The following is a 20,173-nucleotide window of genomic DNA, read 5'->3' on the forward strand; positions in this document are numbered from 1 at the left end:
CTGTCTATGTTTTTGATTTGCTTATTTACTTATTCAATTGCTATGTTTATTTGGCTTTTTAAATGGCATGGAAATGCAGTACTTTAAAAGTAGTGCACAGTGAGACTGAACAGTCTGCAGTGGAATGTAGCTGAACTGGCCAGGTGATCTTGCTAGTTCCTGATATGCCGAGTAAGGAATTCCCCCTGCATGGTGCATTTTTGTCTATGCAAAAATATCATCGTACAATCTATAGCAGAACTAACTGTAGGCTTCTAGGCTTCTGAATAACCCCGTTGTTTAGACTGTGTGGTGAAAGTGCTACTATACACTTCCTTCTGCTGGTTTTATAACGGTACTGCATATGTTTGTTCATATCCGAACACCGGAAGGAGAAGGGGAAACACAAACACAAACACAAACACAAACAAACATAGTTGAGATCAAATCAGTCAGAGTAGACCTGATTTACATGGTGACGTGCATATTTATGTTTTAGAAAAGGATCCAAAGTTTCTTCATTCAAATGTTTTTTTTTTCTTATATCATAGCCTAAAAAAAGAAAGAAAATTATATCTACACATTGTGACTCCACAAAATATGTCTTTTTAGTTTCATAAAAGGGCAACATTTCATTTTCTTAGGGTCTTCTTAAGGCCTGAAAAAAATCCTGGGGGATGGAAACATTGCCCTGTCAGTGTGCAGACCTTTTGTTTTTAGGGCCCGAGCACCGGATGGTGCGAAAGCCCTGTTTCTGTAAGGATTAGTATTATAGTTGGTAATATCCCCGCCGCGCTTTGCCTTTATTGAAGTGGTTTCCATGGGAGAAAGCTCAACAGGTGTCTGATAAAGCTGTCATGGACCAAGACCGAGTGTGGCCTATGGACTCCATAGCGACCCCTTATGTCACTTAGTCTTGTGGTTGGCATATACTTTAAACTCCCCAAGACGAAGAACTTTCATATGAACATTGCCTTAGCCACACCCAACAGTAAATGAGATATTTGGGATTTTGTGTGTTGTGCGCATGAACAATTTTGACGTACTGTGGTTGCCATATAGTTTCACCTACATGCACAAAACTTCGTAGCTGAGATCAGTTGCATTGTTTGTTTTTTTTTTAAATCAGGCAGCAGTTTTCAGATTAAATTATGTGCTTACATAATTGAGGTTCTCCAATGTTTTCTTAGTTTGCCTTTTAAAATGATATTAGATTAGTAAACAGAACGTGCCTTTGGAACATTAAATGAATGGTTGCTGATAATGAGCAATGTAGATATTGCATTAAAGATCAGCCATTTCTTTCTACAACAGTCATTTACAACATTAATGATGAAAACAAGAACATTTCTAAGTGACTCTTGAACTTTGAACTTTTGAACGGTAATGTGTGTGTAACTCCTCAAGACGAACAACTTTCATATATACTGCATTAGCCACGGCCAACAGGAAGGATTTTGTGACACATGATCAATTTTGAAATACTTCTCCTAGACTATTGATCCGATTCATGTCAAAGTTGGTATACATGTTGATATGTTGGTGATTCATTATTGAGAAGTTTTTCTTTATATGCAGTAATGTGCTGAACTAGCGATATGATGAATTTGCATACCTCGCCACATGAACAGAAAATGTGTGATAAATTTAATATGCAATGCTTCACATGGCTCAAACCTCACAGGTTATTAATTGCTTCTCCTAGGTGGTTTATCAGAACCATATCAAAATTAGAAACCAATTAGAAACCTAGCAACCATATCAGCCCTCATATCTCCCCTACTCTGGGACAGAGATTTGGCCCCAAGTGTGGCCCAGGGACTCCATAGCGCCCCGCTTATGGAATCTTATTCTTGTGGTCAGCAAATAGTTTCACCCACACACACAAGAGTTGGTAGGGATATGGACCTCCCTAAGACGAATATAAGGGGAGGGGTGAATATCATCGGTGTAAAACATCACATCCAACAGAAAGAGAGTAAGTGATTCCAATGAATAAAACTTGCAAAAACAAATAGCACACACATCAGATATGTGCATTTGACACATGCACCACATGTGAGTGTATTGTTGGATTCCGAAATGTCATGGGTCACGGACCACAGGTGCTCAGGCCTGCCATTGCCGCTTGCAGCTATATTTTAACTTGTACCACTTGTCTGGCACCTGACAAGCCATTCATGCACACTTTGTAATTGTTTCTGATCATAAACACAGTATGCACAGAACGATTTAAAGGAGAATTCTGGTGTGATATTGACCTAAAGTGTATTGAAACATGATACCGAGTGTGAACGTATGTCTCATAGCCCATCTCGACTTGTCCCCTGCACTCCAAAATCTGGCGCTAGTTAGCCGATGCTACCAACAACTTTTTCAGTAGTGGTGCTAGCCATGCAAATAAATCACTGTTTTACACCCATTTACGAGGCTCAATGTATCTCCACACTTCATTGGTAGACTTCCTAGGGCCCTGACATTTAAAACGAGACATTGAGAACTTTGAAAAAGCACTGGTAGTTTACTTACAAGACGATTTATACAGACAGTATCTTCACGAAGTTTAACGTTTGCAGCCATCTTGAATTTAGTCACGATAAGTCGAGCAACGAGTAAGAATGAACAGGTATAATAAGGGATCAGATTCCAAAAATAATTCAGTGGAAATGCATGGATTCCAGTTTCTTCCAGTAGCAGCAACTGGAATCCATGCATTTCCACTGAATTATTTTTGGAATCTGATCCCTTATCATAGCTGTTCATTCTTACTCATTGCTCGACTTATCGTGACTAAATTCAAGATGGCTGCAAACGCTAAACTTTGTGAAGATACTGTCTGTATAAATCGTCTTGTAAGTAAACTACCAGTGCTTTTTCAAAGTTCTCAATGTCTCGTTTTAAATGTCAGGGCCCTCGGAAGTCTACCTATGAAGTGTGGAGATACATTGAGCCTCGTAAATGGGTGTAAAACAGTGATTTATTTGCATGGCTAGCCCGATGCCGAAGCACCACTACTGAAAAAGATGTTGGTAGCATCGGCTAACTAGCACCAGATTTTGGAGTGCAGGGGACAAGCCGAGATGGGCTATGAGACATACGTTCACACTCGGTATCATGTTTCGATACACTTTAGGTCAATATCACACCGGAATTCTCCTTTAAGCCTCTACACACCTCTATCAGATCATTTTTATATTTGAAAGAAACGTGACAGAATATTCAACCAGGTATCTTGATTGTTTGAATATACAGTTACACATTTCAGGTCAAAGCATAGATCATAATAGTAAGGATTAACAGACTGAAAAGTGACCTAAATGGTGGGGATCCCGATAGTGAGGACTGAACTAGTATTGACAGTCCTTCAGTGCAGCCAGGTAAGCTATATCATCAGCTATTATGTAAATGTAATAATAGAACCTGTCTGTAGATGGAGCTATTGATCTATTCCAGGCCTAAACCACACCATAACAATTCAGCTGGTGGTGCTAGAGATGCCGACTGTCCTGCCAGACTGAAACAGCCTCTAAACTCTAAACATGATTCTGGTACTACAGTAGCTAACCAGGGGATCCGGTAGGACACATCAATGGCATTAAGCATCAAAAACAACTCATATACATCCCAGTATAGTTTAGTTGTTGGGTTAAGTCCATTTGGAATGTTTTTTAAAGGCTTGCTATGTGGAATAGACACATGCCCCTTGTTTTTATCAGAATGTTTCTTTCCTGTGACTGTTGTATGTAAGCTATCTTACTTTATGTGTTGTATACATGACAAGCATAATTAAACAATGTCAGAGGAGGGAATCAAATGCAAATGACTGGCTCCCTCACAACACAAAGCATTCAGCACAACACACAGCCAACATACAAACAAGCCCATTATATTCAATGTACAAAGGCACCTTACTTTTTAGATAAACCCAATAGCAGATTAAATGAACAAGCCAACACATCAACATTGGGCAAAATCGAAATCAAAAGCTAATGTTGATGAACCAACCAAACACTTGGTTTATGTGGTAAGTTGACTACAAAGCACTACAATGCCATCACAAAACATGCTGTAACAATTTAGGATAGTGTATTGAAGAAAGACGTTCAGTGAAGTTCAGTAAGTAAAGAGACTGCTGCCCCCTACTGCCCAACAGGCCTAACTGTGACCTGACAAAAATTAAATGGGTTGGCCGGTCAAATCCACACAGGTAAATTACAGGTGAGAGATGAGGTAAAGATTAAGGCAATGTTACAGGGGCTGGCCAGAAAGGAAGCTGCAACACTGTATTATAAGAACCATGAGACAGCAAAGATAAGCTGCATGAGGCATTGGCTTTCAGAGGAAATGCTTTTTTAAGGCTGGTGTTCTTTTTTAAGCGTCTTTGTAGTGCTTAAAGCGTAACTCTCGCCAAAATGCAACCTAGAGTCTTTTTGTGAATACCCAAGTCAAACTTTCGTTTAAAAGCATAATTTTAAGCATAAGTTTAAAAGCACTTTTAAGACTGACCTTATTGTCGTTTTCTGGTCAAATGGCCCTTTGAATGGGAGTGCTAGGGGCACTACTATTTTGACGCATGATCGCATTAAAATCGATATTTTTAAAACACTAAGAAGGCTCAACACAACATGAAACATTGATGACATTTACACATGAACTCGAGAATTAAGAACATTGTTTGTGTTCACAGAGTTTACTAAAAAGAAAGGTTTTGGACAACTCACTTCTTGACTGGCAAGATGGCGGCGAGCAGAAAAACCAAGTGAGTTGTTCAAAACCTTTCTTTTTAGTAAACTCTGTTTACTAAACTCACAGTATATCTAGGGTGACCAGACGTCCCGGAAAATTCGGGACAGTCCCGATATCCAAGCAGTTGTCCCGAATCCAGCCCTAATTGTCCCGAAAATTATACTCAATCAGAATACTGAGTAGTTATTTTCTGATAAACATTAAAAACTGTCCGTAGAGAGGTTGAGTCGACTGCAGCCCCCGACGGCACCTAAGTGTCTGGATGCAGCCCGGCTACTTTGTTTCTTTTTGACGTTCTATAATTAGGCGGTAATATGCACTGATTTCGTGAAGCAACATTGAATGTGCAGGCAGCGCAGCAGGCAGAGCCAGCGTGTGTGCAAATAAAAAAATACGTCGGAATTTCGGCCTAACGTCCATGTCTTTTTAACATAGGCTAATCTACTTAATCTAACAATTATTTTGTATTCTTACTTAATGACCCATCATTTTGGTAAGGCTTGTTATTAGCGTTAGGCTATTAGGCTATCCTTATTCTGAAAGGTCTGATTTGCACTGTTACGCAGTCATTGTTTTTTTTGTTTTTTTCCCCACAATGACATTTTGAGTTCATGATTTCTCTGTTGTATTTTGAGACAGACTTGATGTTTTGATGTTTGAATAAAAATGTGTTTTGGTAAGATTCGCTGTAGGCCTACCACCCCCCCCCCCCCCCCCGCTCCCCCCCTCCGCGAAAAAAAAGCGTCCCGAATTTCAGCCAATCCCATCTGGTCACCCTATATATGACAGATATGATTGCATCAAACATACAACTTATAACTTAAAAAAGTAACAAATTACATTTCCAAAGTAACCTTCTCAAAACGGAATGTATGTGAGATTCAACACATTCTTTCTGTTGTGTGACTGTGGAATTGCTTTGAAGTGCCATTAATTTAATTCCACTTCCTGTCATTCCAATTCCAATTCAACTTCCTGTGGGGCGGAGTCAATTCAATTAAAATTCCAACTCATGAATTGAATGGAGACCCATTCTTAAATTCGGAATTTTGCACAAGTCCAGTGCCACTCATAATAAACTAACCACTGGGACACTCCTTAGCATCTCAGGGTTCAGTGCTTAGGGACACAATGGAACAAACAAACATCCCTCTGGTGTCCCACTTGGAAGGTCATTATTCAATCCTTTTTTTTTTTCAATCATCTTGGTGCACATTTAAAAAAAAAAAGTGTAGACAGGACTGGAGAATTATTGCATTACCAGCTCCGCTTTGGCCTCATGATATCATGTGTCACTTGGGGCCCCCTACTTCCTGTAGTCCCTTGGTTCATGTTTTGAAGGCCACCAGAAACCAGGAACTGACCGTGTCTGAAATGTTCAGTTCTGTGATGGCAGCCCACAAGTACTCAGATACACAATAACACACACATACAGTAACAGTTAATTTTGAGCATAGCATGTTTAATTTACAATTATTTACAAACAATAATCACATAAAAATTGGACAAATTGGCTTTCACTATTTAACATGGCTTAAGATCCTCCAGTGCTCTATGGCAGTAGGCCTACACATATTTCCAGCCAACAGTTTTTTTTTTTCACAGTTCCTGTGTTCCAGAGCACTATCTCTGAAGGTTCTTCATGTGTGTGTGTGTGTAAAATCTGGAAATTTGTAAGCTCTCTAAATAAATCAGTGACCAGTGCATCCTGTGTGTGTGTGTGTGTGTGTGTGTGTGTGTGTGTTTGTGTGTGTGCATAGGTGTACACGTGTGTATGTGTAAACATGTGCGTGCGAGTCCGGCAGTGTCCGTGCGGACCCTGCAGAGAATCCTCCTGTGGCATGTTTTCTGAGGGAAACGCACCCCGCCACAGACTTGTGTTTATCTCCTCCTCCTCTTCCTCCTTAACCTTCAGCCTAGAGCTGCTGGTGCTGCTGCTTCTTACATAACACCCATCTGCACCAAACACTGACTGCTATGCAGCAATGCTAACAAATGCGATATACTGTAGAGCAACGACCTGACCAGCAGATGTTCGACTCTATTAAAGACTGTTTTAGCTTAAATGTCATCTTGTTTATACTTGGTTTTTTGAGAGGTAGGATTTCTTTTACAGGACTGAAATGTGTCTTATGATAAATAAACAACAATCACAAATTGATTAGTAAGGCTTGAATTAACATTGTACTCTTTCAAGGATTTTATCGAGGTGGATCCTAAAAAAAAACTTTTACCACTTCCTCTTGAGAGTGATAGCACAGAGAGTAAGTCACTCAAATGCTCTGAAATGAGCCACCAAATTATAATATATTAACCCAGAATTTCCTTTCAGCTGATACATCCAACAGGCTTTAAAGTGTCTTAAAAGCACCTTAAAAAACAGTAGTGCTTTTTCTGTCAGTTTTCTGTCTGTCTGGACATACAAGAAGAGGAGTATCACTGACTGACTGCTTTACCTTTCAGCTGACTAGCAACTGAAACTGGCAGACGCAGCACTGGAGTCATGCCCCCATCTCTCTCAGTGCCCTTTCTAGGCCAGAACATGTCACATTGCCAGCATTTCATTTCCTTCCTCTCTGTATCACTCCATCTTTCTTCCTCTCTTCTTCCTCTTTACGCCTCTTGTTCTCTCCATTTTCTTGTCTGTTTTAGAAAACCCTCTGACAAGTTACACATCCCCTTTACTATGTCTTGTGTTCTCCATTGGTGATTCTCGTTGTCTGCCCCCCAACCCCCCTCCCTCCCCCCCCCCCACCACCACCCCCCACCACCCCATTCACAGGTTGCTGATGCTGATGCCGTTGGAGAAGGAGCCCCGCCTCGCGGGCTCGTGAGTGGGGCGCGTGCAGCAGGGCAGCCTCTGCAGCAGCGACTCGCGGAAGGTGCGGCACATGAGGAAGTAGATGACGGGGTCCAAGCACACGTTGAACGACGCCAGGAACAGCATGGCCTCCTTGGCCTGGAAGAGGACGTATGGGCTGGCGTCGCGGTTCTGGCTCAGCGTGTAGGGCACGCGGCACACGTGGTACGGCACGAAGCAGATGAAGAACACGGCCAGGATGCTGAGGATGCTGCGGTTGGACTTGCGTCGCACCTGCTGGTTGCCACCGCGGCCCAGGCGCCGGTAGGAGCGGTAGACGCGCAGCGCGATGGACGCGTAGCAGAAGGCCAGAAGCAGAAGCATCGCCCAGAAAATGCCCATGCTTAGCATGATGGACACGCGGTGCCACTCCTTGCCCAGCTCGCTCTTGAGCTTCATGCAGCTCCACTGGCTGCTGGCCGGCAGCTGCTGGTTGCTGAGGAACGAGTTGGGCAGCATGCAGAGCAGCAGCAGCAGCCAGGCCAGAAAGGAGAGCGCTCGGGCGCAGCGCACGTGCCGCAGCAACGACGAGCAGGACGTCGACGAGGAGCAGAGGGAGCCAGCGGAGGGCAGGGAGGAGGACGAGGAGCAGGAGGTGGACGAGGAGGAGTGGACGATCTTGACGTAGCGCTCCAGGCTGATGAGGCCCATGAAGACGATACCGGCGTACATGCTCAGGTAGAAGATGACCGCCGTGTAGCGGCACGTCAGCTCTTTAAGGAGACGCCCGCCCAGGCCCGCCTCGCCAGCGATGCGCCAAGGGAAGGTGAGCAGCATGAGCACGTCGGCCACCACCATGTTCTTCAGGTACACGATGAGCGCCGACGAGCTGGACATGCGGAAGAAGATCCAGGCGGCCAGGCCGTTGAGAACCAGGCCCACCACACAGATCACCAGGTAGAGCACGGGCAGCACCTGACGTGTGAACACACTGTTGAGGTCCGTCTGGTTACCACGGAGACTGGTGTTGTTGGTGATGTCCATGCCTAAAGACCATGGAAATGTCAAGAAGGAGCAGTTAGTTAGTTGGATGCATGGACACCAGTGTTAGTCTCCCCAAAAAGAACTTTCAGTTATGCTGAAGTTCAAATGAATTAAAACTTCTGAGAGGTTATTAAACAACAGAACAAAAACAACAGTATAAATCCATATCAAAATATTCTCTATTAAATCATTTTATATATAAAAATTGGGTTACACTTTAAAAATTGGGTTGACAGTGTCAACATAAGAGTGACATGGCACTGTCATGAACGTGTCATAAACAAGTCATAAATGTTTATGACATAACGCTTCTGTTATTAAGTGACATTCGGTTTAGGGTTAGGATTAGGGTTAAGTTTAGGGTTAGGGTTAAGATTAGGGTTAGGGTTAGAGGTTAGGGTTAGGGTTCATGTCATGACAGTGTCATGTCACTCTTATGTCGATACTGTCAAGTAAAGTGTTACCAAACATTGTTACAACATTGTAAAAACTGAAGTGGTTCAATGGAGAATCTTATTTATATAGCACACCCATTTCAATTATGTACATCATTTTCATGCAAATGTTTTTTGGATGCTACAAGAAAAATATCTGGAGAGATTTGTGTAGGCTACTATCTTGGTGTTATGTTAGAGCCTCTATAGCTGGCTTTGGCTATAAAGATTGAGACGAGTGTGAAGATTGTGACCATATTTTTTCACCATCAAATATTGCTTTCCTGTTTCTTAATCTCTCTTGATAAGACTGTCATTTAAGATTGTTGCATAATGGTTCTGTCCAAAGAGATTTTCAAAAATAGAATACCAAAAACAACAATAGATTATTGAGCCCCCAAAGGACCATGCTGAGAAGTGTCTTTTTAGAGGTGGGAATTCATTTTTATTGTTGTAGTGTTGTTGTTGTGGTAGTGGTTTGTTTCACATTTTTGTTTTTGACGGAGGAGCCAAGGACTCTAACTTCCCATCTACAATAAGCAGAAAATAAATATATTTCTATGTGCATCTTATATACTTAATTACCAATCATAACCTCAATCTAAACAAAACCCTTACCCTAAGAACATATTTAACTGCTATGTGTTATGGTGAACTGATATTTTCCTAAAAAAACATGCTGTGAGAATTGAGACATGGAAAAGCCTGTAAGGTGTTGGTACAGACCTTATGAGCAGACTGGTGAATGATGAGCAGGGATGTTTGGTTGGCCCAGAATGTCGAATATCTCTCCGTCTCTCCCCTGAGTAGCTAAAGCTCTGTGCGGTCTTCTGATCAATGTCCCAGCAGAAACGTTTAGTAGATGATCACTCAAAAGCCAACGATTTGACCAATGTGTCAAAATTCACTAACATCACAGATTTACCACTAACCTTTCATTTCATAATATCTCCACAGCTCTTTGCAGACTCTACCAGCACTGCAAACTTGTACTTCCTCTCTCTGCTCAGTCCAGCTGCTCTACAAGAGCCCTGATCTTCTGCCCTGCTGATTTATATCTGGTCTCTCTCTCTCTCTCTCTCTCTCTCTCTCTCTCGGACAGGAAGTGAAATGTATGCTCTTTCCTCCCACTCTTCCGTTTCTGTTTCACGTTTAACACATTTTTTTTCAACTCCCTGAGGTGTTTAACTCTATGCACTTCTCTCCATTGATGTTAAAAAAAGAAAGTGGCAACTGATAGAGGGTGCCACACACCCACCCACCCACCCACCCACCCACACACACACACACAGACACCCACACACTGACACACAGACACACACACACACAGACACACACACACACGCACGCACGCACACACACGAATATTTCTACACACCTTTCCTCCCTCCCTTTTTTCATTTACTGTCTTTCTTCTCTGCCTTTCACTTTCTAGCTTTGACTTCTTGACTTCTCACTTCCCCTTTCTGCTTTTCCATGATCCTTTCATATTGCCCTGTCATCTTTACCATCACAGGAGGAGCTGCTCTCTATCATTTCACAAGAAAGAGTTACAGCTGATTGGAAGCCCTGGCTCCACAGACTGCAGTGGAGTGTGACTAGCGCATGAGAGTCACACAAATTCTATGTCAGACACCAAACAGGACGAGGACCACAATTGCGTCACGTTCAAAAGTTTATTTAAGGGTTGGGGGTTTCAGGGGTTCCGGGGGGGGTACAGGAGTTCCAAGAGTCTGCGTGTGTGTGTTCCCCCAGTAGCCGAACAGCGAAGGCAGGAGCTGGATGATCCGGGAAGTTCTGGGGGAAACACACACACAACAGCAATTGAAACGAAGCAGCAGTACAGTCAAGGACTAGGCGGTATTCGTAGAAGAGGGACGGAAGGCAGGTCAAGATTACCGGGGCTGGAGAACACAGAAGTAGTCGAGCGGGTCCGGGATCACAGGCAAAGAGTCAGAGGCGTTTTCAATAAACAGGCAGGTAACTGGTGCTGGTTGCAGACGATCTGACAAGTGTGGACTGAAAAGCAAGGCTTTATATAGAGGGCATGATGAGTGGTGAATGCAGTGCAGCTGGTAGGTAACGAGGGTGAGGCAGAGCAGAGCAGGAACAGGTGGAGGTCATCAGACTTCAATCAGCACGTGTTACCAGGCAGAGAGAGAGCTCATGACATTCTAATGCACCACAAACCGCACACACTGCAGATTAAACAGAACTGTTTATCAAATAGAAATAGACTTTAGACTAGTAAATACACTTCACATTTGACTGATTTCCAATTTATTGTGAAAATAGTCTTCTTTTTTGGTTTGCTGAGTTTGACCCTCTCTGACCATTTCAGATTAAGAAAATCTACATCTTCCAGCTTTGAATACATTTCATCACTTCTTTCAAGTAGACACGTACTGTATGTACACCCGCGACCTCACAGTCAACACAACTGGTAACCCTACCCTTTTGAGCTTTTCGGAAATGAATCAATCTACAATATAACAAAATTAAAACAATTTAAAGAAACATTATACTATTGTGTATCTGATAACAGTGAGGAAGTCACGTTGGAAAAGAATACAAATGTCTTAAATCTGTCTGAATGAGACCGGAGGAAGCTCATTCATGCTTGGTGGTGTGGCCATACATGGTTTACTGTCCGACAGCAAAAACCAGAGAGGATTTCACAGGTGCACTCTTTCCCTGTAAGGAGGATCTGAAACCAGAGATGACGAATGGAATAGGACAGAGCTCAAGCAATGCTGCTATTTGTTCATAATTAACATTAAACATTACACAATAAACAATGATTAACACACAAAAAAACCCAAAAAACAACAGTGTGTAGAAGTTTGGCTATATTCAGCATGTTGAATTTGAGCTATTATTTTTAGGTGACCTCAGTAATGTTTGGTGGTTGTGACTGGCCAAATACAGAATGTCTTAAAATGATCCTCGATTCATTCAGTTTCGTGGTATCTGATTAACAACAGCATCAGAAAACTGTGATGATGCAATGTCCATGCCATAATTCATAAGAGCTTTGTGAACAATTGGCAAAACCTGAAGAGTCTCTTCACTACAGAAGGCTTGTAAAACCACCATTGTCAGACAGTTTTTAAAGGGGAGGGAACCAAAATGTCTGTGAAGGCAACATGTTAATATTGTTTATTGTTTATCTTCCATTGTTCACTTGTTATGACAGGGTTGGAGATTAAATATTGACAAGATTGAACAGAATTAAACTACAAAAAAATATATAATTGTATATTTTTGTATGTAATAAAATACCACAGCTTACAGCAACACTGGAGGATCTGAAAGCTCCTTACATGTAGGTACAGTCTAGAAATGTGCACTTGTTAAAGAGCACAATTTCTCCAAATTCAGCAATGACAGGTTTAATTTGATGAGTGGAGAGGATACAACAAAAGGACACATACAACAGGACAGTCTGAGATTAGGACACAAAACCCAAAAGGGACAGACAGTACAGAGGACCCAAAAATAGCATTCAATACAGACAATGCTCAAGGCCTTGTTTGGTTGAAACCCCAATCAGATCTGGACTGGAGCGAGGGAACAAAGATGCGGGGGAAGAGAAGAGGACAGGATGGAAGAAGAATCTGAAGAGTGACAGGAAGGAGATATGAGGGGGGGGGTAGGGAAGAGACTGAGTGAAGGGGAAAGAAACAAGACAAAACAAGGGCCCAAATGAGGATGGAAAATCATGCGTGTGGAGAAATGGCAAACAATTAACCATACTTTTATATCAGCCATACCTTTTAACAACCAGATCATTTCACAGAAGCTTTGCATTCATAATAAAACAGTATAAAGTCCAGGAAGGATGGAAGGAAGCCTACAGTGGTTTTCTTAAGTGCAATGAGAGCTTATGTGGGGTGTAATTTTTATTCAGCCAAGGACTTTAGTGTTGCACCACTTCAGAATCAATAATGTCAGAAGAAATAATAATAAGCTTGAATTACCCCTGGGGATCAATAAAGTATCTATCTATCTATCTATCTATCTAATGTACAAATATAAAGCATCATAAATAATACATGATACATAACAATAGCTGCCAGCCCTACCATTTCATCATTAACCCTCAAAATTCTCATATATTGTTAATTTATTCTATCATGAGGCTCCTTGACTATCTTTCACACAAGGCATCTGAACACACAAAACAGATTTTGATCATGGGTGTTTTATTTATTTTTTTAAATGAATGGGTGAGACCATGGACAGTGTCTAAAATTGAGTCCAGGCACATACCTATTGATCAGATGGACTGCATAGAATAGAAAATAGAATCTCTCATATGAGCTAAGGTGAATGAGGCCGGCAGACCATAAATAACAAATGGAAGTTCAAAACCTCAAAACTAATAAACCCGAAATGAACACAATAGGTATATTCTGAAAACAGCAAGGGGTAGCTTATACTGCAGGGTCAGTGACGGAAGTTTTTGCGTTTATTAGAGCCACTCTGATAATGGGAGTACGAATTATATTGAGCCCAAAGGAGTCTGGATAATGGTATAAGCACATTTTTAAGCTGCATTTTGCCATCCGAGCTCCATCACCATCATAGCCATCATGGTTGCAGCCATACTTAATTATTTAAAAAAAAAATTGTATATCTGTTGCTAATTCATTTCAGTGTATTTTGAGGCAATTGGATGGAGTGGGAATACAGGCCATTTGGAATGCATGGCTCTTAGTTCTATATTTCTATAGACAAAATAAAGGCGTTGTATTGAAACAGTAAGAGTCAAACTAGGGGCCTGACTTACTGAGTGCACTAAGTGCTCACCAGGAGGGGGCGATACTGAGCTCTGTCCACCCACTATGGTTTGTTTGTTTGTTTTTTCACTTAAAAAGCACAATCTTCTGTATGGTTAAAATACTAGAATTACATAAAGATTACATATCAGTGATGAATTGAAGATGCATTTATTATTTCATAGATAGCTCACAAGTACAAGTTCACTTATGCTTTCTACAGGCACAAATATACAAATTGTAAATACGACAAAAATACATTAAATACAATATGAAAACATAAATAAAGTGCAAAGTGCAAAAGACCAACCTGATTAAGATATCACATTTTCACATATTACAGTACTACAGTAAGAAATGGCATATATACAACTTTAGAATACATTCATGGCAGTGACCACCAAAAACACTGCTGATTAAATATTAATAAAAAGTTGATCTTTTAGCAAACACTAACCCATTCACTCCTCATACTATTTCATACACTCCAAAAGCTTATCTAAGGAAGATTCCAGATGTCAAGACACAATTGTGTTAGACTGAGTCTGGAGTCTGGAGTTCCTAATAAAGTGAATCACAGTCATGAGATGATACCCAATATTCTCTGGAGTGGGAGGATATGACATCACTCTATGGGAATGGATCCTCTCAGAGCTCACGTGATCTCTTCAGGCTGGTGTAACCTAACAAGAAAGGAACATGGATGTTTATTCACCATTCAATTATTATTTGCCAGTCCATGAAACACAGAATAACAGAATAATTGTAAAAATGTGGTTTGAAATGATTATCACGTTCTATTATTGGTATACTTATGCATTCTTATGTTTACAAATTCGCACACCAGCTGCACACTCTCTGCCCCCCCACCCCCAGACAAAACAAACAATGCCACAAAAATGTGTTTGCTTACACTACCTTGTTTATGCCGAAGCTGGGCCCACAGAGCACGCCTAGTAGAGAGTTGATGATGTTGACGGCGCATAGGACAGCCTGGATTCCGCTGGCCACCATGAGAATGGTGAAGAGGGACACATTCCACAGCACCACTCTGCGCGGCTCTATGCAGGTGGAGGCCCAGTGGTCCGGCTCGTAGATGTAGAGTCTTTCACTGCGTGGGGCACTGTGAAACACACACACACACACACACACACACACACACACACACACACACGCGCACACACAAACACAAACATAGACACTGTCAGAGACAGACACTCACATGGACTTCAAACCACTGTAAAAAGGAACTGGGCCACCCATTGCCATTCCAAAGGGGTGATGTAACAGTCACACGACTGAAATAAAGCCAGATGTAGCTGCCCATCTGCTAAACAGTCAGCCTCAGCACTGCTGTTGGATTCTAGACTACTTATAACCTGAACTGACTCTGAGATCTTGTTGTTTCTGGAGTGGTAGTTGTTGGTACTGTACCTGCATCAAGGGCTTGTGTTTTTGGCTAGTTGCTGATCAGATCCTACTGTAAATGGTACAGCAATAAAGAGGATTAGCTGCTGCACGCAGAGGGGACTTGCATTATGTGTGGTTGCTGATTGGTTGATAAAAAGCCACAAAAACTAAGAGGACTGACTGAAGAATTTGCTGGTATTTGTTGTTGCCCGTGAAATGCTCACGAAGGCTGCACTGTTGGAGATTTTGTTTTCCAGGCAGCACACTGAGAAGGTGGACATTTACAGATCCTGGGTACAACATGTGGCATGTTTGTGTCTGCCGTCAGCAAACTGTGCATTGACGTTGTATCCTGCATCATGTTGTGTAATGACAAATAGGCTGGGTTGTTGATTGGCCACTATGGGAGATCCCCTACCTACAGTACAAGGAACATAACACCTCTCTTGTATATCTGAAATAAACAACTACACATGGATGCAACCAAGCAGCATAACAAACAGCATGTCAAGCTAGAATTTAATGCTCTGATTCCTTCTTAATTAAGGTAAGGACACTCAATACAGCATCTCATTAGCTTATCACAGCTCAAGTTGGCACATTAAAGAATGAAAGCACCCCACAGCATACAGCCCAATGGGTCCCTTACAGTTGGACTATTAAAGAGAAAATCAGGGAATTGTCAACCTGGGCCCTATTTTATTTTAGATGTTTTTAGATATATACTTTCAGTAGTGACCACAGTGATATGAATTGAGACAGGGACCCGGTAGAAAATTACTGGACTTTCTTTTAAGATCTACGGACAGTGTGGGGGTTCTGCCATCTCACCTGCTGCTCATCTGCCAGTGGGGCGTTCCCCACACAGGCCCCTGGGTGCTGTTGTACAGGCATTGGGGCCCTTTGTACAGGCCCTTCCCACTGGTCAGGAAACAGAAACCAGCAGCAGCGAGGGCCACACAGGTGTAACCCACCTGACATATCATCTGCAAGAGAGGTGAGTGGAGGAAGATGAGTGACAGGCCTGTCATTATTAAAAAAACCTCAATAAAACCTGAGGAAATTAAAGTAAGAGGATTGGGGATATTGAAAAAAACTATACTGTTTGTGGATAAAAGTAGACAGTATGTGCTATAATAAATAAATAAATAAATGTTTTAGTCATAAGCAGATGCCAAAGCATGAGCAATGCCAAAACTGAGCAACAGCAAATTATGTCTCACCGCTGTTCTGAACCCACAAAAGCCCTTCTTGCTTGCACTGGAAACAAACACTCGAGCAGCCACAAGCACCTGCAGAGAAGAGGAGAGAATTCAGTACTGTCCGCCACACACAGCGCAGTCTTCACACAGGCATCATGACATTTATAAACAAATAGCCAAGTAGCTTGAGGAATACACCGCCTTTACAAAGTGCCAGACATCAAACATCATGATGCTCTTACTCCTCCTCAGTTTTCACATTTAAAAATACAATAATTAATCAACCATAACTGCAAAAACACATCAAGTGGTCCTGTACACAGCCAATCAGCGCGCAGTTCCCCATGTATGGTCACTGTGGGACTGAGGGGAAATGCGATGAGACACAAAGGGGATTGCCGAAAGAGGGTAAAGTCCGTCACAGATGTGCACTTTGGGTGGAGTCGTAGTCACACCTTGATATTGATGTTGATATTTGAAGTAATGTCCAGTAGTTTTTGCCCCATCCCAAACATGCACACTCACACACATATACATACAGAAATACCCACTCTTATTCTCATTCTCATCCTCATCCTCTCTCTCTCTCTCTCTCTCTCTCTCTCTCTCTCTCTCTCTCCCATAAAACAAAAAAGCATCCTCACCAGGACTCCTGAAGCCCATATCCCCGTTGACCACCGGGCCTCTGAGGTTAGATGACCCTCTAGCAGGTATTTTGTCTGGAGGTCAGGGAAGAGCAGCAGCGCGTTGGCCAGCATGCAGATGATTGCCAAGGGGACCAGAGTAAAGCCCACACACCGTGAGCACTGTGAAACACACATTTTTATCACCAACCAGAAACGCACCAAGTTGGCCTTCAGTAATATCCCAGTATTTCACTACCTGTTGGAGGGAGGGGGGTGGGGGTGGGAAATTAAAAGACATTAAAATATTATTCAGAATTCTGCTGATTATGCCACAAACATTATTTATCAACATATTGCCTCCAGTAAATCCAAGTCCACAAATACTTAAGGACATTCATGCTAATGTAATGTCACATTGTAGCGGCCACACACAAGAGTTAAAGTACTTATACTAATGTATTTATTAGACAACCGTACAACAGATAGCCTACGGTAACAGGTATGGGCTACATTTAATTAGTTTTCCAATTAGTCTCCCAAGTTTCGCGTGATCTCAAAATTTCAAGTATCAACTTTAAACCCTACACACATCTCATCTCACGAGACATTTACTGTAGATACAAGTCAGACATCAAAATAACAAAAACAAATGGGGAAAAAAGAAACCCAAAATCTTGCAGGACGAATCGAATGTGAAGGAATGAAGGAACGATTAATACCTGAGAGAAGTTTGTCCCAAATTGCTCAGTTCTGGTGGACGCAGGCGAGAGAAGAGGAGAGGAGTCAGCGAGCGTCTTGAGTTGAGAAGGGAAGGAGATGAGTTCTGCTCTTTATTCTTACTCAGGCTACATGAGGAAGCTCCATTAGCCATCGGTTATATACGGTCTCACAGAAACACCCCCCAGCCACCCCAATACACACGCCCATGTGCACACACAACCTAACCACATACATCCAAAATAACAGCTGATTTGAACCCACATCAACAATTACTGAGATACTAGTCTACCAGATTTACACAGAGACAGTGAAACCCGCTATACTAAATTTCAGTGTGAGACAAACTTAAATTCTGCACTGATGAATTGCCAGATTCCCTCGAAATCCAAAACTGGAGTATTGGACTTTTTAACCTGCTGGGTCTATATTGCTTGCCATGGTAATCCCCTGGAATAATGTGTTTTATTTTGGCCAAATGTGTAGGGAAGATGGTGTGTGGGCCTCTGTGTGTGGGAAGGAGGGCTGATTCAGAGGCAGAAAAGACCAACATGGAGGATGGTCACAGCCTGAGTCACCTTGAGAAATGATCAGAACCTCTTCCTACCATCTACTATATATAGACCACCATCTATACAGGTAAAGAGTTGGCCCTGTCATATATGCTGGTTTTCTAAAATCACACAAAGAAGCAAGGTGTGTAGTGCTTCAGATGTATGTAACTGTTTATTACAGAACAACCAAAAATGGTATTACATCATATTCAAGTCAAGTCACTTTTATTTATATAGTGCATTTTTGTATGCACAGAGTGCAACCCAAAGCGCTCCAGTTAACGTATTCGATCAATTAACACAACAGTAAGGAGTTGTTCTAAGACTAAAGACTAGTGAGCTAAAAGGCATGATCATTTAGCTTGAAAGTTAACCTACTACCAGAGCCCTTATTAGACATTCTCTGCTGCTACGGAGCAGGTAGTTATGTGGCATAAATTCCCATAGTTACCAAGCACGTTAACCTCATTAATGGAACGGAATTCTCACTGAAATTAGCGAGACTTATCGAAATAACGAAATAAGCGAGGTTTGGCCATTAGCGAGGTTGATGGAATACCCCCTGGCTTCCTCTCATGTGTAATTGGTGTCTTTTGGTAATGTGCTGTGAAAACTTTTGCTGTGAAAAAAAGAAAAAATTCTAAAAAAATGTAGTTTGAGCTTTGTGGCATACTGTATGTGGGACATCAGTGTCTGTGTTACAGTTAGTTTGAGGTCATGAGGACAGCTGGTCAGGGAGCATAATGGACTTATATCGAAAAATGCTAGAAAATAAAAACACCAACAAAATAAAAAACGGCGGAAGGTAGCCTCCACCCTGCATTGTTGTTTGGATGTTAAATTGATGTTGAATGTTAAACCAACTTTACCGTGGTGCATCTTAAGGCAACGATGACTAAATTTGTTTGCATTTGATTTTATATCTATATTATATATTACATTAAATTCACAGTGGACTTACACAAAGACATGCATCTGTGATACTGGCTAACCAACCAACAGGTTGACTCATGTTGACTTGTGTCCCACAAGCTAGAGCCCACAAAGACCTCAAGTGCACACAAAAAGTCAAGTCTGCATGACAAGCAAGAGCCTGAAACTTAAATAGATACTGTTAATCCTGTAATGTAACTTTTAGGCTTTTGATTAAAGAGAAGACAGATCTGAGCACTTGATCAGCGTTAAATATTAAGATAATAAATAAATGTTAAGATAAATACTGATAGTTGCAAATGCCCTCTGCAGCTTGTTGTTGCATGATTGCATTGTGCAACACATCGCAATGGCCTTCTGAGCTTTTTATAGGCATGAGGGGGCTTTATATACACTTGGATTTTCAGCTGAAATGAAAATATCACTCGTTTAGCTAATCTGAGTGAGAAGATGATGGCGCAACAGCTCTGAATCACCACTTCTCTGAGGTCTTGCAATACTTTGTTCCCTTTTGGCAGCCACAGTTTCAACTGGTGGAAGGAGTACACAACTAATGGGGTTCACAGCATGTCCCCTGGCTAGGGCCATCGCGTGAGACACGAAGCATGACATGACCACAGAAGACCGCAGGCCTTGTGAAGGTCTCTCCACTCTGACTTATGACAGGCAGGCATCAATAGCCAGACGTAACTTTTTTCAAGATTGTCATGCCAATGTGGTCGGAAAGTACATTAACAGCATGTTCAGATGGTAAATGTATATTATGTGCATACTCGTGCAACTCGTGAACTACCTTTTGCAATGCAACCAAAGTCCTATTCTTTCTTTTAAAGTATTTAAGTAGAGTCACTCTGCAAAATGGCATTAAACGGAGTGGCCCCCGGAGTTTGCTCGCAGCCAAAGGCTGTGTGGAGACAGTGATGAAGTTTTAGATGCGCAAGAGGAAG

The 20,173-nt window shown here is 41.8% G+C and overlaps 2 protein-coding genes across 2 annotated transcripts; both read right to left on the reverse strand.

The window, feature by feature from the left end:
- Positions 1-7,501: 7,501 nt before the first annotated feature.
- LOC121684574 (P2Y purinoceptor 14) lies at positions 7,502-10,012 on the reverse strand. Its single transcript, XM_042064634.1, has 2 exons — positions 9,730-10,012; positions 7,502-8,571 (listed from the first exon to the last, which is right to left on the reverse strand). The coding sequence occupies exon 2, from the start codon at positions 8,567-8,569 to the stop codon at positions 7,502-7,504; it is 1,068 nt and encodes a 355-aa protein (XP_041920568.1). The 5' UTR covers positions 8,570-8,571; positions 9,730-10,012.
- A 3,927-nt stretch (positions 10,013-13,939) lies between these two features.
- Positions 13,940-17,848, reverse strand: LOC121683898 (transmembrane 4 L6 family member 1). Its single transcript, XM_042063765.1, has 6 exons — positions 17,742-17,848; positions 17,041-17,278; positions 16,418-16,486; positions 16,026-16,180; positions 14,703-14,907; positions 13,940-14,467 (listed from the first exon to the last, which is right to left on the reverse strand). Exons 2-6 carry the CDS (start codon positions 17,215-17,217, stop codon positions 14,453-14,455), a joined length of 621 nt encoding a protein of 206 aa, XP_041919699.1. The 5' UTR covers positions 17,218-17,278; positions 17,742-17,848; the 3' UTR covers positions 13,940-14,452.
- Positions 17,849-20,173: the final 2,325 nt, after the last annotated feature.

The sequence above is a fragment of the Alosa sapidissima genome, chromosome 15, assembly GCF_018492685.1.
Source record: "Alosa sapidissima isolate fAloSap1 chromosome 15, fAloSap1.pri, whole genome shotgun sequence".
NCBI lineage: Eukaryota > Metazoa > Chordata > Actinopteri > Clupeiformes > Clupeidae > Alosa > Alosa sapidissima.

What these genes read in the sequence shown, in the direction of transcription:
- LOC121684574 (XM_042064634.1), bottom strand. Translation starts at nt 8,569, where the DNA reads ATGGACATCACCAACAACACCAGTCTCCGTGGTAACCAGACGGACCTC.
- LOC121683898 (XM_042063765.1), bottom strand. Translation starts at nt 17,217, where the DNA reads ATGTGTGTTTCACAGTGCTCACGGTGTGTGGGCTTTACTCTGGTCCCC. An exon ending in TTTGTGGGTTCAGAACAGCG is followed by an intron (nt 16,181 to 16,417) that starts GTGAGACATAAT and finishes CCTCTCTTGCAG; the next exon opens with ATGATATGTCAGGTGGGTTA. An exon ending in CACTGGCAGATGAGCAGCAG is followed by an intron (nt 14,908 to 16,025) that starts GTGAGATGGCAG and finishes TGTGTTTCACAG; the next exon opens with TGCCCCACGCAGTGAAAGAC.